The 21,993-nt window shown below is 40.3% G+C and overlaps 1 protein-coding gene across 9 annotated transcripts in view; it reads left to right on the top strand.

Annotated features, from left to right (window-relative positions):
- LOC147117313 (uncharacterized) overlaps nucleotides 1-18,794 on the top strand; it is an 85,773-nt gene extending 66,979 nt beyond the window's left edge. For 8 of the 9 annotated variants that reach the window (XM_085988219.1, XM_085988217.1, XM_085988216.1 and 5 more), the window contains 4 exons: nucleotides 1,383-1,454; nucleotides 5,914-6,015; nucleotides 11,007-11,130; nucleotides 14,449-18,794. In XM_085988219.1, the coding sequence (XP_085844345.1) occupies nucleotides 1,383-1,454; nucleotides 5,914-6,015; nucleotides 11,007-11,130; nucleotides 14,449-14,657 (507 nt within the window). In that variant the 3' untranslated portion in view covers nucleotides 14,658-18,794. The remainder of the gene's footprint in view (nucleotides 1-1,382; nucleotides 1,455-5,913; nucleotides 6,016-11,006; nucleotides 11,131-14,448) is intronic. The other variant, XM_085988222.1, reaches the window with a different exon arrangement.
- Nucleotides 18,795-21,993: the final 3,199 nt, after the last annotated feature.

Genomic DNA, 21,993 nt, shown 5'->3' with positions numbered 1-21,993 from the left:
ATAGAAAAACAGAATATTTTTTAAATGGTGAGAAACTATTAAATGTTGGTGTTCAGAGAGATTTAGGTGTCCTCGTACAGGAAACACAGAGAGTTAGCATGCAGGTACAGCAAGGAATTAGGTAGCAAATGGCGTGCTGGCCTTTATTGCAAGGGGGCTGGAGTACAAGAGTAAGGAAGTCTTACTACAATTGTACAGGGCTTTGGTGAGACCACACCTGGATACTGTGCACAGTTTTATCCTTATCTGAGGAAGGATATACTTGCCTTGGAGGCGGTGCAATGAAGGTTCACTGGATTGATTCCTGGGATGAGAGGGTTGTCCTATGAGGAGAGATTGTGTAAACTGTGCCTATCCTCTCTGGAGTTTAATAGAATGAGGGGTGATCTCATTGGAACATAAAAGATTCTGAGGGAGATTGACGGTAGATCCTGAGAGATTGTTTCCCCTGGCTGGAGAGTCTAGAACTAGGGGGCATAGTCTCAGGATAAGGGGTCGGCCGTTTAAGACTGCGATGAGGAGGAATTTCTTGAATCTTTGGAATTCTCTACCCCATAGGGCTGTGGATGCTGAATTGTTGAGTATGTTCAAGGCTGCGATAGATAGAATTTTGGACTCTAGGAGAATTAAGCGATATGGGGGTCGGGCGGGAAAGTGGAGTTGAGGTTGAAGATCAGCCATGATCTTATTGAATGGCGGAGTAGGCTCGAGGGGCCGAATGGCCTACTCCTGCTCCTAATTCTTATGTTCTTATCGAAATATCTCAGGACAGATATTTCTCTCTTTTTTAATTTCTCTTGGTTTTGAAATAGCATCCTGATGGACTTGGAAGATTCTTGATTCCAATTTTTCTCTCTTTATAGCCTTCCACTGTCATAGAGACAGCATATCTAGTAATAATATTCCCTTTTACTTGCATGTAGATTCTTGTAGTGCTAGCATGGCTTTTTTACAGTGTTGTAAGAGCAGAAACCATGTTGAGAGAAAGGTAGCTGTTCTAAATGTAGAAAGTGTATTATTTTCTCTGCCTGTACAATTTTCCGTTGCAATTTTGTTCGTACCCTAAGGCTGGATTTATACTGTTTTGGAAGGGAATGCATCTATCTGCAAGTGAAGAATACAAATTTAATGGTTGGCCTATTTTTTTGTCATGAGGGGAGTTCATAGGGCTGTTTAATAAGAGGGTATAGTACAACAGGCGTGACTCCATTATTTTTTTTTCAGCATTGACATCTAGACTCTCAATCTCTCTTCAGATTCATATGTAACTTTTTTTTCACCTTGTGGTATAAACTGAATACATTATGAAAATATGTGGATGACAACTTACATTTATAGGATTAAACCAAAACCTCCATGTGTTTTCTTATTCCATCTTGCAGGGTGATCATTCCCAGCCACAGAGTTTTTCAGATGTGGTTGATCTTAAAAGAAAGAAACTGTATGATTATTTGGTGAGTCTAAATTCATTTTGCCTGTCATCAATAAAGTGGTATTAATTAAAAATGTCCTAGTAAAGGATCCCCTTGGAATGAGTGACCATAACATGGTTGAATTCCATATTCAATTAGAGGGTGAGAAGGTTGGATCTCAAACAAGCGTGCTAAGCTTGAATAAAGGAGACTATGAAGGTATGAGAGCGGAATTGAGTAGAGTGGATTGGGAAAATAGATTAAAGGGTAAGACGATACATGATCAGTGGTGTACATTTAAGGAGTTATTTTACAACTTCCAAAAAATATATATTCCACTGAGAAGAAAAGGGTGTAAAAGAAAAGACAGCCATCCGTGGCTAAGTAAAGAAATTAAGGATAGTATTCGACTAAAAACAAGGGCATATAAGGTAGCCAAATCTAGTGGGAGGATAGAGGATTGGGAAAACTTTAAAAGGCAGCAAAAAATAACAAAAAGATTGATTAAGAAAGGGAAGATAGATTATGAAAGTAAAAGAGCAAAAAATATAAAAACAGATAGTAAGAGTTTTTATAGTTATATAAAAAGAAAAAAGGGTGGCTAAAGTAAATGTTGGTCCCTTAGAGGATGAGACCGGGAAATTAATGGTGGGAAATATGGAGATGGCAAAAACACTGAATGAATATTTTATATCAGTCTTTACAGTAGAAGACATTAAGAATATCCCAACACTGGACAAACAGGGGGCTAAAGGGGGGGGGGGGGAGGAGCTAAACATGATCAAAATCACTAAGGAAGTGGTACTCGGTAAAATAATGGGACTCAAGGCGGATAAATCACCTGGACCTGATGGCTTACATCCTAGGGCCTTGAGGGAAGTGGCGGTAGGGATTGTGGATGCATTGGTAATAATTTTCCAAAACTCCCTGGACTCAGCAAAGGTCCCGGCAGACTGGAAAACTGCTAATGTAACACCCTTATTTAAAAAGGGCAGTAGACAGAAGGCTGGAAACTATAGACCGGTTAGCCTAACATCTGTGGTAGGTAAAATTTTGGAGTCCATTATTAAGGAGACAGTAACAGGACATTTGGATAATCATAATTTAATAGGACAAAGTCAGCATGGTTTTATGAAGGGGAAGTCATGTTTGACAAATTTGCTGGAGTTCTTTGAGGAAGTAACATATAGGGTGGATAAAGGGGAACCAGTGAACGTAGTGTATTTAGACTTCCAAAAGGCATTTGACAAGGTGCCACACAAAAGATTATTGCTTAAGATAAAAAATCACGGGATTGGGGGTAATATTCTGGCATGGATAGAGGATTGGCTATCTAACAGAAGGCAGAGAGTTGGGATAAATGGTTCATTCTCAGACTGGCAATCAGTAACTAGTGGTGTTCCGCAGGGGTCAGTGCTGGGTCCCCAACTCTTTACAATCTATATTAACGATTTGGAGGAGGGGACCGAGTGTAACATATCAAAGTTTGCAGATGATACTAAGATGGGAGGGAAAGTAGTGAGTGAGGAGGACATAAAAAACCTGCAAGGGGACATTGACAGGCTAAGTAAGTGGGCAGAGATTTGGCAGATGGAATACAATACTGGAAAGTGTGAGGTTATGCACTTTGGCAGGAAAAATCGTAGAGCAAGTTATTATCTTAATGGCAAGAAACTGGAAAGTACTGAAGTACAAAGGGATCTGGGGGTCCTGGTGCACGAAACTCAAAAGGTTAGTATGCAGGTGCAGCAAGTGATTAAGAAGGCCAATGGAATGTTGGCTTTCATTGCTAGGGGGATAGAATATAAAAATAGGGAGGTATTGCTTCAGTTGTACAAGGTATTGGTGAGACCGCACCTGGAATACTGCGTACAGTTTTGGTGTCCATACTTAAGAAAGGACATACTTGCTCTCGAGTCAGTACAAAGAAGGTTCACTCGGTTAATCCCGGGGATGAGGGGATGGACATATGAGGAGAGGTTGAGTAGATTGGGACTCTACTCATTGGAGTTCAGAAGAATGAGAGGCGATCTTATTGAAACATATAAGATTGTGAAGGGGTTGGATCGGGTGGAAGCGGGGAAGATGTTCCCGATGATGGGTGAAACTAGAACTAGGGGGCATAGTCTTAGAATAAGGGGCTGCTCTTTCAAAACTGAGATGAGGAGGAACTACTTCACTCAGGGTGGTAGGTCCACGGAATATGCTGCCCCAAAAAGCTGTAGAAGCTACATCATTACATAAATTTAAAACAGAAATAGAGAGTTTCCTAGAAGTAAAGGGAATTAAGGGTTACGGGGAGCGGGCAGGAATTTGGACATGAGTCTAGGTTCGGATCGGTCATGGCCCTGTGGGTAGCGGAGCGGGCCCAGGGGCCGTGTAGCCTGATCCTGCTCCTATTTCGTGTGTCTAATTCTGTTAGATTCAGGAGATGGTTCTGTGATAGTGGATTGGCGGTTAGGATCAGATCAGCCATGATCTTATTGAATGGCGGAGCAGGCTCGAGGGGCCGATTGGCCTACTCCTGCTCCTATTTCTTATGTTCTTATGGTATATATTATATAATGGGGAGCTGAAGCTAACAAATTATAATCCAAAATGTGAACTTTTTAGCAATTCCGTGACACTATTGGTTATTGGAGCTTTTAGCTTATTGTGTATAAAGTTAGGCTTTTCATGTTGGTTCTGTTTTTAAGGATTTATATAATGGCCAGGTAACTAAGTGATGAAGCCATGATTAGTGTCAATCTTGTGAAAGGTTGTGAAACTTCATTGCTGGCCATGTCTGGCTGTATATATACATTAATGAAAATTGGTATGTTCTATCACCTTTTAACTTTTGCTTCTGAACTTTTCAATGTTGAGGTCCAAGGAACTTAGTGGATTTAATATTAGTGAAGAAAAAGTGATGGAGAAAATAATGGGACTTAAGGTAGACAAATCTCCAGGACCTGATGGTTTGCACACCTTAAAATAAATAGATGAGGAAATTATAGATATACAAGTTGTAATTTTCCAAAGAAGTCCAGATTCAGGAATTGTGCCTTTGCATTGGAAAAGTGCAAATATCACTCCATTATTTAAGAAGTGATGGAGAGAGAAACCAAGTAATTACAGACCTGCCGGTTTAACATCAGTTGTGGGGAAGCAACAGTGACTGAGCACTTGGACAAGTATGACCTGATCAAAAAGAGTTGACCTGGATTTGTGATGGATAGATCATGTCTGACTAATGTAGTTAAATTTTTTGAGCAGATCATTAGCGTGGGTGGATAGAGGTGCATTTATGGATGTTGTCTAAATGGACTTTCAGAAGGCATTTGATAGGTTTCACACGAGATTAGTAGCAAAAATGAGCGTGCACAGATTTGAAGGTAACCTTGTGAGGGGTTGGTAATTGGTTTGGAGGTAAGAGGCAGGAAGTAGAGATAAAGGGTTTGTTCACTGATTAGCAGGAGGTGACCAGTGGTGTTCCCCAGAATCTGCACTGGGGCCTTGGCCTTTCACCGTATATATTAATTGGACGAGGGAATGAAGGGCTGTATATTCAAGTTTGCATATAACACTAAGTTAGGAGGCACAGCAAGTTGTGTAATGGGAACAGGATGGTGCAAAGACATAGACGGATTAAGTGAGTGGGAAAAACTATGGCAGATCCCAGTATGCCTTTCCCAATGATCCCAAGATTTACTGCAGGGTTTCTAGAGCCTTCCTCTCCAGTGTTCCTGGGCCCCCCACCCCCAGTGCTCCCAGATTATGCTGGACGAGACCTCAATCTAGTAAGCCAGATCCGAGGAACATAACTATTCAGCCCCTCAAGCCTCTTCTGCCATCAATTAGATCATGGCTGATCTGTATCTTAACTCCATCTATCATGGTTCTGTAACCCTTAATACATAGGGCCTCCCCAGTGTCCTCAGTAATGCTACTGCACAGGACACCTCTGATATAAAACCTCTGACTTACCGTGAGCAACACCACAAGAGATCTGCTGGTGTCTAAATATAACTTGTTGGGTGGGATGGTGGCCCCACATGTTGAAATTCAAATGCACTGTGCCACCTAGTAGTAGATTGTGGGTTAGTCACCCTCACAAATTATCAATATGTGCTGTGGAGTACCGGTGAGAAGTTGCTTCCCTGCAAAAAGGGAGGGAAAATCAGATGAACGGACACTGTGGCCAATTCTCCTACGCCTGCAACCAGTCCTAGCAGAGACCTCCAATAGTCAACGTCTGGTGCACAGATGAGGGCAGAATAACGTTGTTTGCTTAGGCATTTTGTTATGATTCCCCAGTTGCCAGAGTCAGTGTGTGGCATCAGTATATATTTGAAAAACAGCAGTGTACAAGTGAGAGGAAGTCATCTGGTTCGATGACATTTAGATTACTGTGGCCTGTTTTGGTCACTGAACTTTCTAGCTATCCAAGGCATTTTTTTGATTTGTATAGTTTGATGGTTTATAGTGAGGTGTGGAAATGTAACTTCGTGTTTATTTGCAGCAAAAATTTCAGATAAAAAGTGAAGACGATGCCAGTTTTGTTCTGAAGGTTACAAAGGCTTTCAAGAATGCATTGATCAGTTACTATCAAAAGAAAGAAACTGTGAGTATTTTGAAATTCTTCTACTGGATGATCCTTGGTGAATGGTTAAGGCCTCTCATTCAGCAATTGCTACTTTAGTTCTAGTGGCAAAATGTGATCTTTCTCCTAGCTAAGGAGGATTAAATTTCTAATGTCAGATTTGTGTTTTCAGCATTCGTGTTCCACACTGTTATTGCAAATATCTCTTGGTTACCAGCAACTTTTTTTTGGTTACTGCAAGGACATGTGGCATTTAGGCTGTTAAGCAGCCTGTTAAATATCTGCAATTTGTATTAACGTTCCATTTTATTAGTGGACATCTCTGCCTTTAAACCAGTAACACAAATTCTTCAGATTGAGTGGATGTTGTTCCACTGTATACAATTCTCAGAGGTACGATTATAATCCGCTTGCAGCTGAGTGATAACTTTTCCATCTAACACAGGTTAATGGGAGTTTTGTGATGATTTTCTAATCTGGTACAGCAGCCTTAAAGTAGATGGGCATTTGTGAGGAGGATATTTTGACCTTTGTGCAGTCTTGAATTCCACCAGCATTAATAATTAATTTATTAAAATATAATTGATTAACGATTGATTGGCTAGTAGTCAATCATTCCTTTTACCTTTTGGATTGAAAAAGATTTTTAAAAATTGAAAGCCAGTATAAAACAGCACACTATTCGTGCTGTGTTTGCATCTGACTTTGCATCGGTCAATTCCCAATCTCAATTAAGTAATTGTTTTCCAGAGAGTGGGAAATTTGATTTTAATATGCCCAATCACTTTTACATGTACTGTGTCTTTCGTCCAACACTATCTGGAAGCTGGAAAGAGGCAAGAGTGAGATTGGCACTGGAGAGTCCAGAGCAGACAGAGTAGGTTTGAGCTGGGTCAGGTGAGTGCCCTCTCCAGAGTTACAGTGCCATCAATGCCATCAACTACAATGACTCATAATTAAGATGGCCCGTGGCTCTCGATCTTTTAAACAGTGAACTCAATTTTTTGTCTTATGCAAAGTATACAGTTTTCCCACATTTCTAAACAAAATTGGTCAAGTGGTAGTTTATATTAAAAGATTTTGCTACTTAATGCCATGTAATGAGCAGGTGTTACTTCATTAAAGTTTATTTTTTGCAGAACTATGAATGTGAGTTATTCCTTGTGTTGTGTGTTGCACTCTCTTACATTCTCTTGACAGATGAAAGACCAAACCTCAAAGATTGATCCATTGTAAATAGAAGTGCACCAAGATACGTTGTAACCTTTGCCACGACTACTTACACAAGCATCCACTATGTCAAGGAGAGCACTCACTCTGCAGCTTTTCAAAATAGGATAACTTGCAAACGAATGGATTTTCTATCCTTCAAATCTTCTGAAACCTACCAGCACTAAAGCTTTGCCATTAATTCCTGATGCCATAAACCAACTTGGTACAGGAATTGAGGCATATATTTTTCTGAGTGGCAAAGCCAACTAGATTAAGGTCTCGTAACTTATAGAATCATTATGCACCATCTGGACTTAACATTTGAAGATTTGTGAATCCTCCTTCAGTTTTTGACTGGGAAGAAGACTTTGTACTTCGTTTCAGTTTTGCATGGAGGTGATTGCCTGGTATTTCTGCTCAGCTGAGGTTTTGGTGCCAACTGCCTCAGTCTTTTGTTTCTGTCCTGACTGCTTCGCAATCACTTGCCAAGATAATGTTGCCGTCAAATATTCCTGTAGCGCACAGACTTCTTCCTCCTGCAAAAATACCTGGATTGTTTTATACCCGCCAATCACATAACTTGCACGCCTTTAACCAACACCATTTCTTAAGATGGCTTCCGCATGGAAAGTGAAGATATTCATGATTCTGTCGGTTCTATCTTCTGAGGAACACCACTCGCTATGCCATTTTTCCTATGGTTCACTGATACTTTTTTGCTTGAACTTGAGATGAAAAGAAAGCAGACTTCTGTTCTCCGGCCGATATAGGGAGAGTGGTGTTGCTTGGTGCGGAATACTACCAGGTTTCACGTTAGAATATTACCATTGTTCCGGACATTCTCCAATCCAATCCGGTTAAAGATTGGTGCTCTTTCTTTCAGCATAACAGTTGCAGGAATGACCTGTGACTTCTTCTGTTTCTTCAAACAGCAAATATATAAATTCCAGATGAAGGTTTTGTTATGTTGATGTTACAAGTCCTAAATCTGTTGGGATTGCTAAAGCTTTGCTGTGCATGAGGAAAATACCTCAACCTATTTTATTCCCTGTTTTCAGACAGAATTATGATTAACTATTATTGCTATGTAAAGGAAGAAAGAGTTTGCAATTATCTTGTAGCTTGTCACGCTTCTCATTGTCTAAAGTGCTTTACATCCAAGTAATTACAGGAAACTCTCGATTTACCGGCACCTAAATAACCGGAAATCTCTATTAACTGGCAAAATTCAGGAGTAGGTTCAGGTAAGTTTTACTTCATATTAGTGGCCGTTCCTGGATCTGGCTGTGTAACCGGGGTTCCTGCACCTGTTGCTATGCAATAGGGACGCCTGGATCTGTGGCCGGGGTTCCTGCACCTGTTGCTATGCAACAGGGACGCCTAGATCTGTGGCCGTGTACGGGGCTCTCGTCCCTTTTACTATACCTCTCTGTAATCCGGACTTTTTGATAAACCGGCACCCCGCCGGTCCTGTCGGTGCTGGATAAAAGAGTTTCCTGTATTTTGAAGTGAAGTGACACACTACATATGCAAGAGTGGCAGCATTTTATACAGCACGATTCCGCAAAAGGCAATGAGATTAATGACCTGATCTATTTTTTTTTCTTGCTGTGTTGGTTGGGGAAAGAACGTTGGTTAGAACACCCTGGAAACTCCCTGTTCTTCAAGATCACATTGTACTATTTGAACATTCATCTTAACAGTCTCTTCATAAGTATAGCACCTGTGACAGTCCCGTACACACACCATGGTGTACTGGAGTGTCGGCCTTGATTATATGCTCAATCCCGGAGTGGGGCTTGAACCTACAACCTGCCAACAGCGCTACCAACTGATCCAAAAACGTCACCGATGAGAAGGCGGCTGGAAGGTGTGCATTAAAGATCATCATTTTGAGCTTTGGAATAGGTTTTTTGGGGAAAATCTTGATGTTCATCAGAAGTTAGCATCCAGTTTTAGCAGTTGGTTCAGGAACTGCTAGAAACTGGCCCTATTGATTCCCTTTCTTTAGCCCCAAGTGAGACTTGGAGTTAAAAGAGCTATAGACACTGGAAAGCCTGTCTAGCCCTATTTGTGCACCGGGGATGAAATTCCATATATATATCATTTTTAATTTTGCTCACCAAGAGACTTTCTTCCAGTGATACTTCAGTTGGACTATTCATATTGATACGGGCTTCAGTGGAGCACCTTTTCTCTCCTAACTCGCATGTAGTTAGTGAGTCATAATTTATTTTCTTCCACTATGGCCAGAATACTGTTCATGCTGTGCAATGTAGTTTAAATATACCTCTTGTATATTTAAAAAAAAAAGTTTTGGATAGTTCACACTTCGCCTCCTGTGCTCAGGAATATAATCTATTAAATAAACTTGTTGTTTCATTACAATCTGATGAACTTCACTTGATCTAGAAGTAGGTTTAGTTTTTGCTGCTAATAAGAGCATCAAGAATCATCATCCAAGCAATTTGCAGTGAACCTAGTTGACAAATCTTGAGCAGATCTGAAGGTTGCTTATTGTAACATTTCTGTCGATGCTTGTAGACATTTTCTACATTTTTCAGTTGATGCTTGTTTAGGATGCGCAATGCTGCTGTTCAAATTATCCACACCAGATAGAAGTTCCATACATTGTATGGCTGCAGAAACAGCTGATCTAATTTTAATGGTTTGCATTTACCTTCACCCAAATGATTGGCTGACTTCGACCTCCTAAGTCCAAAGATAAGAGCCATGAGGATATGAATGGAAGTATCTGGAATCAAAGAAACCACGGCTAAGAAATTTAACACCGACGAACAGATGAAAACCTTTGTTTATTTCATGGTTTAATTGTAAAAAAATGAATTGAACATTTTGTGGTCTGATTAACAGCTGCCAGGAATCCCATCTTGCGCTAATGTGGTTACCCAGGGCCTTAATTTCAAACAGTGTAAGGTGATAATATCTCAATCTGCAAAATATTCCATGTTCAATTCATTTTTTTCCAATTAAGCTATGAAATAAACGAAGGTTTTCGTCTACTCGTCAGTGTTAAATTTCTTAACTGTGGTTTCTTTGATTCCAGATACTTCCATTCATATCCTCATGGTTGTCTTATGACGATCTTGGTGGATAGTGTTGAATATTTTGGGTAGTCTGCTAATTCTTTCACTCCTCCTGGCAATTGATACTTTACAAAACAACTGGAGACTTCCGTGATCATTTCATCAACTCTCCCATTGATGCTTTTCAAATAGAATTGTTGCTGCTTCTTGCCTTCTCTCCACTATGCAGATGGCAGCCTGTCTTTGTGAATGGAATGGGAAACTTGCATACATTTTCCCATTCTTTCTTCTCCCACTGATGTACTGTTCCCAAACCACTAGCTGGATCTTTCAAAGACAGATTTTTTCAAAAGAAAAGTCACTGTTTTGAAGTTTTAACTTCAGAATTTTCTGTTTTCACTGCTAATTTAAGGTTTGCCTTTATTTCAGTGAAACAAACTACAGCTAAATTGAATAAAGAAAATTAATACCATTTGGGATCTCTGTTTGTTTTTATTTGTTTCTGTGAACTCAAATATCATACTCTGATCTTAAATTGATTACCTAGGGTACTTGGCGGACAATCCCAGTGAACTTTATTTACTGCCAGCCTAAAATGCTTCAATGATCTTAAGTTGTAGTAAATAAACTAGAACTGGGTTTCTTCTTTTGGAAAAAAACTATGTTCTTGTGCTTTGTTTTTAACTAAACAGTGTCTACATAGTTCTTGCTGTATCCCATTTCAAACCTTTTTTCCCTTGCCCAACCTCAAAGGACCCAGCCATGAGGGCAACATTGGATCAGAGAACCGCAAGATCCACCGGTATACCAGATGACTATTCCAGATATAATCCTGATGTGTCAGCTTCAGCGGTACGAGACTCAGAAAGCCTCAGAGGTAATTCAGATTTGAAAATTATCAGCAACATCTCTATTTACAGGTGACACCAAACAAACCATATTACCTCTTACCTCATTGATGTCTTTCCATTGACTTCAGTTGCTCAATTCCAGATTTTGTCTGAAGTTCTGTTTGGATTTTCAGGTAAGTGAGATATAGGAATTGTAATAGGACAACACCTGAAGCTATGATCAAAAACCACTAAGATCCAAATTTATATTGTGGATCAAAAGTTCAGATCCCTATAATTCACTGGCTTGATCTGGCATATCAACCTAGTCCAGTCTCTGGAATAGATTCAGAAATGATTACTCAAGTGCATCATTCTATACCCAAACCTGTGTTCCACTCTGCAGTATCGGTGTAGTTTCCGAGGTCAAGGGCCCAGCATTGGGCTCCATGCTGCGCAAAAGTCAGCTGATGCAGGCTACAACAACCAGTTGCTTTTGTAGCTTAGCTGACCTTTGGTACATCACCAGTGCCTAAAATCCATATTTATCCATGCCAGCTTTGTCGTACCTTGGAAATAGCTCCAATTAGCGGATTTGGAGCTGACTTTCCAGCTGCAAAATTTTCCCTTTGCAACCTCAGGTTCGAGTGAGCCCTGCTTTTTGTGATTCAAAAGCTTTAAGGCTAAACCATTTCATCCCTACTTGCAGGCAGTGCCAGCTGTTGTAGAGGCTCCACCATCATCATTGGGCAATTGCAGTCACTTTGGTCCCAATATCCAAGAAACTCCTCACCAACACTCATTGCTTAACTGATCTTGAGTATATCACCAGTTGCTTAAGATCCATATTTATCCATGCCAGCTTTGTTGTACCTTGGGGATATCTCCAATTAGTGGACTTGGAGCTGTGTTCGCAGCTGCAAAATCTGCCCTTTTTAACCTCCGGTTGGAGTGAACCCAGCTTTTGTAGTTCAAAAGCTTTGAGGCTAAATTATTTAAGCCTTACTTGCAGGCAATGCCTGCTGTTGGAGAGGCACCACCACCATCATTGGGCGATTGCATTCACTTTGGTCCCAATATCCAAGAAACTCCTCATCAGCACTCTTGAGAGAGAATCTAACAGAATGCTTTCTTCTACATCAAGGAAGAAACCACTTTTTCATAACATGGAACTCTACCTCTGTTCCACATCAAATTTCTTTGGCTTTAATGAACAAATGGCTTCAACCTTATTGCACTTTTACATCAAAAGAGTGTTGTCTACAGCATTCTGTGGTAGTTCAGGTGTCAATAGCATTCTGTAATGTCAAGGACCAAATGGAATCAGAGACCGACATTTTTGTAGGTTTCATGAACTGCCCTTCTATCTCCACTTGCCTCTAAATGCATGGAGCCAGATTCCCACCCTGAATCTACAGGAATCACAGGACTTAAGACTCCTACTGGCCCAGATTAGGAGTGTCTGCTTGGCACCATCTAAATTAAATCGGATCAAGCAATGCAGAGAGATCACAGATTTCCATTTGAGTTGCACTTTCCTGGAACTCCTCATGAAAGTATAAAAGTGCCTTTACATAAGGACATTTGAGTTACTGATTGGAAGAAGGTAATGGTGCCTGTGACTTTCTGCATTTGCTGGTGCCTGTGACTTTTTGCATTTGCTGAGGCAAGGTTATTTAGGTCTTTTGGCTCTTGATGGAGGATGAATTCAACCAAGAAGCCTCTCCAAACAATCTGTAGTTTACACATAAATTGTCGAGCTGTAATAGCTATCTGGGGAGCCTGTGCAAATGGCGTTTGTTTAACGCTGTCAGCAGAATTCACATGTCTTGTATAAGGTACAATCCAAATTGAGGAAAGAGAACTCTGAAGTATTCCAGTTGCCTGGTGGCTTCCAGGTAATGGAACAAATTTACAAAGATGCATTGCAAGCTGATATCACGAGCTGCTGCACATACTGACTAAATAATTTTTCCCTCCAGCTGGGAAATTAATGTATGCTTTGTGCGTATTATTTGTTCTGGTTCATGAGGCAGCTGTATAGACAATGTGAAGCTGACTAAAATGCAATTGAAGGCATCAGTCAATGACTGAAATTTGAATTCAGTTGGTCCTTTTGACTGGTTCCATCGAGGGCTTGGTGATTGAGGTAGCACTGGTAAGTAATTCTTTGAGAGACTTCAGAGACAAATCCAACACTGAGGCCTAAGATTCACCAACATTTTTGTAGTAATCCCTCTTTGAAGAAAGGGTTCTTTCTCACTGGGCTTTAAATACCCTCACTTTAACTAAAATTTGTCTCATGGAAGACGTTGGAACAAGATCCACTGCTTTTGTTCCAGGACCCTAATTTCAGCAGTGGCTTGTGCCTCCAGACCTTAGTGGTCCAGTGGAGGGCTGGTACCTACTATTCTTTTTGGGGTGTGATTTAAGTGCCTGTGATTGAGTCAGAGATACCATGACTACAGGTTTCTCCCTCAAATTTTAAGGAGCATTCTGTTGTGGCAGTGGTTGGCAAAGGGTGTTAAGAGTGTGGAAAGTTAATTACACTTTTCACCCGAGAGAAGACCTGCTTCAAGGCCAGGAGAAGTATAGGGTTACTCCTGTACTTGTAACTGTAACTGGTAATTCCCAAGGACAGAGACTCAGACCTATCCTCAAGCAAAGGAATCAGAACAAATTCCTCCAGATGGAAATGCTCGAGGTCCCCCGGTCTCGTAGTCACTGCATCCTGAGGGGCGCGCCTGCAGTTATTGACCTCTGATGCTAACCAGGAATGACCAAGTATTTGTGCTTTTAAGTGCCAATAAATGTTGCCAGTGCAAGGATACTGCTCTTTATCACACCCTTTAGATTCCACGGGTTGAATGTATACCTGTAGCTCAGGAACTGGTTCATCCAGATCTGCATGTAGGTGCAAGACCTCCCTGTAAATATTACCACGTTCTGATAGCAATCTTCCTAAGCTATCCAGTTAATTGGGCTTTAGTTCCAGACAAACTTCGCATGGTAAACAACTGGAGAAAACTGCCATCTAACTATTCTCAAAGTATTTTGAGAATTTGTTTCCACCAACCAACCATTGTGTTGGTGTTGATGTTTCAGATTTGGTTTGTAATTACAGTGTTGGTACTTACTAATTTCTGAAGATGATTTTAGCATATTTGCCACGTGTCAAATTCAAATGCCTACCTTGCCTGAAGAGTTGAAAATGCAACTTGTTGCAATTGATACTGCCTTGCATTGCTTGTTTCCTATTGGGATGTGTTGGGTAGTGTCTGGCTATAATTTTCAGACCTGCCATCACAGTCCATTTTTATTATAACAAAATCTACTTGTGTTCTATTTTGCTCTGTATTTTTTAGGTGGTTATGATTGGAAGCAGGATACTTTGGCGACAAACCTGAGACAGTCACTTGATTCCACATCGTACCTATCCTCTACCACTCCAGCCAGAGATTCTGCATTGTATTCCTCTTCAAGCAGGGGCTATTCGTCAGATTATATATCCAGTGTTCAGGGTGTAAACTGGGGCACGAACACCAACACAAACAATACCTACTATGGTCGCTAAATTCCTAGCAAGGGTGTATGCAGAGAATAATGAATGGTTGGGGGCTGTGCATTCTGAATGTGGCACAGCTGCAGCACACCTAAAACCAACAAGGGTAATGTACATCTTCATTCTTTTTCCTTGACCATCCATTACTTTTTATTTAACATGTACTTTTTGTATTTGTTTCTGAAATAGCCAGCATCTCCGTAAAGGTTAACCATATGACTTGTAATGGGTAGATCAAGAAAGTGTCTCTTTCTCCTCCATCCCAAGCTCACAATCCAACAGAAATGCAATGAAATATCTCTTCCCACACCCCCCCCCCCTGACAATTTTTTTTTAATGAAACTGCCATGATCTATTAAAAAGCAAGCTGTAATGTCTATTGGAAGCAATGCTATAATAGCTTGCCCTTTTTTCCTCCTTTCATTGAACACTCCAAGTAGATAACCTGATGCTCCTAAAAGAACTAGTTCAGGAGTGAAGTGTTTTTTATCTGCTTGTTTTCTCTGTTCATCTTGAGAGTGCATTTCCACATGTACCAGCATCTGTTATTCAAAGTCGCACATTGTCTGTGGACAGTTAGATCATGGTGGGCATCACATACAAGCCCCACCCTGTCCTCACCTGGTTGTCAGCAAGTGTACTTGTAAGCAGGAATCATTGGATGGCAATCAGGAGTAGGAACCCTGGCTGCCTTCCCCCCCCCCCCCCCCCCCCCCCCCCGCTCTCCCTTACCAAGGGACACTGAGGCCAAATGTAGCCAATTCATCACCACACCATATGGTACATTTACTCACTGAAAGTTTAGGATGGCAAGAGATGCAGTTTTTCTGCATTTTGTACTCAACATGAGCTTGTACGCACAGTGTAATCAACAATTGATCCGTGTCCCAAAAAAAGCCAATTATAATGCACATTTGGATATCAAACGCACACATTTTAATGTTCAGTTCAAATGGTAAGCCATTTTAGAACAAATTAGTCAAATAAAATGGTAATTTTTTATAAACTATATTTAATAAAGTGTAATAAAAGCAGAAGAATCAGCTGTTTTTTCCAACAATATTATTTATTACACTGGTATTCTAACTGTTAGCACATTCAGCTCACTATTGCAGTTTAAATTGAAGACACATGGATGTCTTTTCCTCATACTTACTTGCCTTGGCCCACCATATGCCAGTCACAGGTACCATTTGGAGAGGGGAACAGAAAATAATGATACAACTACTTGAGCTGGTATTGATGATATTGGAAAAAGTCCCCCAATCCTGTTCTCTTAACACTAGTTCATGGTAAGTGGGAAGCCTGAAAAATAAAAGCAAAAGTATGTTTGTTTATTACCCATTTAAAGAACAGCTATTAAGTTTTCCCCAGGCTGTGTTGGCTTCGGCAGTCTTTGGCAAGTGCATAATGTCTGGTTACAAGCTAAAGCTGGCCACTGATGCATGAAGAGAGGCATCTATGATTTGGTGGTTGTAGACATTTTATACAATAATAAATGGTTACAGGTGAGTTTCAATTTAATGCATATTAAGCAGTCCAAAATGTAGCCAAGTTTGCAATTCACCTAAATCTAGTGTTTCTAAACATCCGATTTTTTTTTTGCTACTTTGTTACATAACATAGTGACTTGTTATTTTTTTCCCCCTTTGAATTTGGTGGTGGGGAAAATGCTACTCATTTACTTGGGTGCAAGTGGCTTAACCAATTTGATAAAGCGTCATGATGCAAGTTATGATACAACATGACTGATAGAGAAGTGCTGAAAGGCTACTTGTAGGTCAGTTAGAGAGCTTTTCGCTGTGATGTATATAAAATACGGAATAAAAAATGGGTAACTGAAGCAGTTTTTCTGTTGGGCATGAAAACAATAGTGTGCATGCCCAAGCGTTTATTTTGTTAGTGTTGTGTTGATGAGCTTGACTTTATAGATTAACACCTTTTCATTTTAAAAATCTGGGTGTTCTTATGCACCCCAGTAGAAATGTCCATCAGCTGATACCTATTTTTATGTGTAAATGTTTGTTAACTAATCGTTTGAGTACTGGATTTTCCTTGTAGCTTTTAAATGGCACACTTTTTCATCAGCTATATCTGCAAATTGACTTTGTAGGAAATGTTTAAAATTAGAAAGAATTGGAGAAATATGCATGATCATAGAACATTTCCTCATTTTGACTATTCCGAGTATACAAATATTGTGAATTTTGGCTATTTTAATACACAAGTAATACCATGTATTTCAAAAGGTGGTTACAATCTCAGATTTGCAGCTGTGATTAATTTCAAAGCTGTAAATCTGTTTCACTTTGAATCATTTGGCATTAACTTGTATGTGTGTAAATGCACAGTTCAAGGTTTTATCTAAAAGTGAATTATGTGCTTATGGAATAACCATCTTATTGTTTTGTGAACTGTAATTTGAAACAGCAGGGTTTTCAACATTGAAATGATGTGCCATTTAAAAAAAAAAAAAAAAAAAATTCCCAATCTTGAGAATTTGTTAGCTGAGTAAGTAAAAGTACATTTTGTTTTCTATTCAAACCTGTAACCAAAATATATTGCTGAAATGTATATTAAGTAAGAGGTTCCACTGATGGCTCAGCCAGTTAATCCACTGTACAGAGCAGCAAGGTTCCAAGTTAAATCCCCACTCAGTGTTGAGTTAGCTAATCTTAGTTACGGCACTATAATTGGTTGCGGCACCCATCAATTAGAGAGGGGAATATTGGCATATATCCTGATCACGATTCAGGGACTACTGTTGAAAGTATTTGTGTCTCAACATTGAGTTAGCGTAGGATTCATCTCAACGAGAGTGTCTTCCTGCAGTTGATTCATTTGTTGATCACTGTGAAGACTTGCATGCATAATGACAATTTGGGTTGGTGACTGGCACACATGCACAGTAAGGATGGGAAAAAGAACATTGGCGAGTTTGCATCTCCAACACTTATGTTCTAATATTCAGATAACTAGAAAAGGAAGAATAGCTGCATTAAGTACTAGCCACAACTCTAAAAATGGAATTAAGTTGGTGTAGACGTAAGCGGTAGGGAATGAATTTTTGCTTGTGATTCTCTGTGGCGTGGTCTGACTCTCAACTGTGTGGTTGAGTGAGGGACAGATTGGAAGCCATGTACTTTCCCCACAGAGAAGGGGCAAAAACATTGGTGTGTGAGCTACCTTAATTCACACTCCAAGTGGTTTGTTTTAGATATCTAAAGTATGGTTGGCTGCTTGTTCGGAGACTTGCTGGAAGGGCAGGGAAATTTGTCCGTGAAATCTCCAACCTCTTGGGGTTTCTTTCACATATTGAAATGGCTATTAAATAACAATACTTGCACAGTAAAATGTAAGGCGCCTCATAATTACTTTCCTCGTAGGAAGATAACTATAAAATATCAGATTATTAGAGATTCAAAATTGTAATAAGGCTGTTTTTCAATACGTGGAGTATTATTCCATGTAATACACATTATTATTCTGTTCCTAAGCACCAGCTGTGTGTGTGACGTGGCCTGTACCTGAAAGTCACATGGTCTAATGGCTGTCGCATCCTAAATTCGACTAGAGGCTGTTTGCTCTTGGCAACATCCTGATGCCTGAAGTAAATTAGAAGGGTTTTTTTTTTGGTTGGGAAAGTTTCTTTGTAGATTGGAAATGATTGGCTTTCTTTTTCTTTTTAATTATTTTGAGCTTCATACAGAAACTTACACATGTAATACCTGAAGTGCAACAAATGTGTTTTAAAATATTTGGTAACCATTTCTCATTATCTTTTCACCTAAAGATTGTGGTTGCATTTACAATCAAAATGTTACTGGAATATATTTTTTGCTTTATTTTGTGTTTTGGTTACATGGCTGAATAGAGTGGGGAAGTGCCCTGTTTAGTGAAGTACAAGGAATGTCATTTCACTTGTGAAAATTGTATTACTATCCTTTTGAAAGCATGGTAGATTCTAAGCAACAGTGTGATGCTCAAAATGTAAACCTGCAGGAAAAGTGATCTATGTTCTGAGTTTTATTTCTAAAGTTTTTTTGAATAGTTCAGAGTTGTTTTATCATTGCTTAAATAAATGTGGTGTTTGCCTCTTAGTTTATTGTGACTGTAAAGGAACCAAAATAAACAGAAAATTCAACATTGTGTATAGAACAATTTTTTCCTTTTTTTTTTCCAACCGCACAGTTTGAGAGTGAGTAAAAAATCTTATTTTAAATCCCTTTCAGGAGGGGTGCAAAGACACATTCAAATTTTCTTTCTATCCTCTCTTCCCAAAACATTGTTTTCTCTGAACATCAGAGTAGGGGTAAGAACATAAGAAATAGGAGCAGGAATAGGCCACTTGGCTCCTCATGGCTGATCTTGGGCTCAAAGCCACTTCCCTGCCCGCTCCCCAGAACCCTTCACTCCCATATCTTGGAAAAATCTGTCTATCTCCACTTTAAATGTATTTAATGACCCAGCCTCCACAGTTCTCTGGGGCAGAGAATTCCACAGATTTACGACCCTCTGAGAGAAGAAATTCCTCCTCATCTCGGTTCTAAAAGGGTGACCCTTTATTCTGAAACTATGCCCCCGAGTTATAGATTTCCCCATGAGGGGAAACATCCTCTCTGCATCTACCTTGTCGAGCCCCCTCAGTATCTTATATGTTTCAATAAGATGTGAAAATTCTTATTGAATAAGAAGTCCAAAGATGTGCGGGTTAGGTTGATTGGCTATGATAAATTGACCCTTAGTGTTAGGGGGATTAAATACTGGGGTTACGGGGATAGGGTGGGATATGTGTTGGTGTAGGGGTTACGGGGATCGGGTGGGATATGTGTCGCTGCAGGCTCGATGGGCCGAAATGGCCTCTATCTGCATTGTGGGGTTTCTGTGATTCTGTGAAGATCACCTCTCATTCTTCTAAATTCCAATGAGTATAGGCTCAACCTGCTCAACCTTTCTTCATAAGTCAACTCCCTGATCTCAGGAATCATCTGTGTGAATTGTCTCTGAACTGCCTCCAATGCAAGTATATCCTTCCTTAAATAAGGAGACCAAAACTGTACGCAGTACTCAAGGTATGGTCTCACCAATACCCTGTGCAGTTGTAGCAGGACGTCCCTGCTTTTATACTCCAACCCCCTTGCAATAAAGGCCAACATTCCATTTGTCTTTTTGATTACTTGCTGCACCTGCATGCTAACTTGAACTGTAGCATTTTGTAATCTCTATTTAAATAATGATTTGCTTTTTTATTTTTCCTGCCAAAGTGGATAACCTCGCACTTTCCCACATTATACTATGTTTGCCCACTCACCTAGCCTGTCTATATTCCTTTGCAGATTCTTTGAGTCCTCTGCACAATTTGCTTTCCCACCCATCTCTATCATCCGCAAACCTGGCTACATTACATTCGGTCCCTTCATCCAAATGATTAATGTAGATTGTAAATAGTTGAGGCCCCAGCACCGATCCCTGTGGCATCCCACTAGTTACTGTTTGCCAACCGGAAAATGACCCATTTATCCTGACTCTCTGCTTTCTGTTAGTTAGCCAATTATCTATCCATGCTAATATATTACCCCCAACTCTGTGAGCTCTTATGCAATAATTTTTTATGTGGCACCTTATCAAATGCCTTCTGGAAATCCAAATACACCACATCCACTGGCTCACCTTTGTCCACTCTGCTTGTTACATCCTCAAAGAACTCCAGCAAATTTGTTAAACATGATTTCCCTTTCATAAAACCATGCTGACTCTGCTTGACTGCATTGTGATTTTCCAAATGCCCTGCTACTGCTTCCTTAATGAAGGACTCCAGCATTTTCCCAACGACAGAAGTTAGGCTAACTGGCGTATAGTTTCCTGCTTTCTGTCTCCTTTCTTAAATAGAATAAGCATTAGTTTCCAGCAAAGCTTGGAAAATTGGAAGTCAGCTCTAGAGTTAAGTAAATATTGCTTATTTTTAATTAAAAAACAAAATCAACCTCCTTTGTCCTAAAATGTACAGTTTATAATTCCACATCTGTATGACTTCTATTAAATAGTATAATTTATTCTTTGGGAGTGTAGACTATAAGTCTGGCAGATTCTAATCTCAAAGCCCTGGCCTGGTATTTTTATTATAGGCTCTACTTGGTACTGTTAGCTTTGTTCTCCCTAAACCCTTCCCTCCATAAAAACACGCCTAGTCATATGCAAGGACACCCCCTCAACCATGCCGTAGATCATCCACCCCCATGGTCTCTTCCTAGATAAGGCTATCTACAAACACTTTCTTGTAACCATCACCAGCCACAACACCACTTCCTTTGGCTCTGGGGAGAAAACTTTGCCCCTCACCCCCCAATCACTTACAATTACACTTTCTAAATATCAATTGCCTGGCATTTAGCCTTCCATTCACCACGATACTTCTGCAGCCATCGATCTGCTTAAGCAGTCTGTCACGTTCACCTTTGCCCTTGTCCTCAACTGAACACTCTCCCATCCTGGTTGATCTCATGGTTTGGGCCCCATGATCTGCACTTTCTGAAAATTTCAGGCGCATAACTGCTTTAGCTATCCATCACCAGATCTGGACCACATCAAGCACTATCGGGCTTCACACCCCTCTCAAAACCGCCCACTATTCCAGGATCAACTTGGAGAGCAGATAACTCTCGGCTTCTTAACTACCAACAGTCTCCTTCAACCCCTCTCTTATCTCTTCCATCCTCGCCTCCCAACATAAGAGTGCGAGAAGCTCGTGAACATCTTTGTCACTAAGATTAAGAACATATTTTCAGCTGCCTTTAGTACTTCCTTCACTTGCCCACGAAATCAAACTTTCCGTCCCCCCCACCCCAGCTTTAGTCTATTAATCCTGCTTCCTGCACCCCCTGCTAGCTGACATTGTAAATGGTTCCCTCTCCTCAGAAACTGCCCCCCTACTTTTCAAAAACGCCATCATCATCCCACCTCAAAAAACGCAACCCCTGTTCTTGCAAACTACTGGCCCATCTCCAACCTCCCTTTCCCCTCGTGCCCTTGAACGTGTTGTCTCCTCCTAAATCCCTGCCCATTTTTCGCAGAACTCCATATTTGAATCTCCAATCAGTTTTCGCCCCTGCTGCTGCACTGAAATGGCCCAAATCAAAGACACAAATTGCATTCTTTGTGACTGAACTATTTGTGCTCCTGCAGCCTTTGAAATGGTCCATCCTGCTCCAACACCTCTCCTCCACTGTCCAGCTCAGTGGGATTGCTCCTATTTGGTTTCACTCTTACTTGCCTGGTCATAACCAAATCATCTCCAGCAATGACTTCTCCTTCTGCCCCCACACCATTAACCCCCATAGTTCCCTCAGAG

The sequence above is a fragment of the Somniosus microcephalus genome, chromosome 5 (genome assembly GCF_052327205.1).
Source record: "Somniosus microcephalus isolate GS21.2 chromosome 5, FLI_Smic_1.0, whole genome shotgun sequence".
In the NCBI taxonomy this organism is placed as follows: domain Eukaryota; kingdom Metazoa; phylum Chordata; class Chondrichthyes; order Squaliformes; family Somniosidae; genus Somniosus; species Somniosus microcephalus.
Note: the sequence above shows the minus strand (reverse complement) of the source record. Positions and strands in the feature narration are given on the sequence as shown.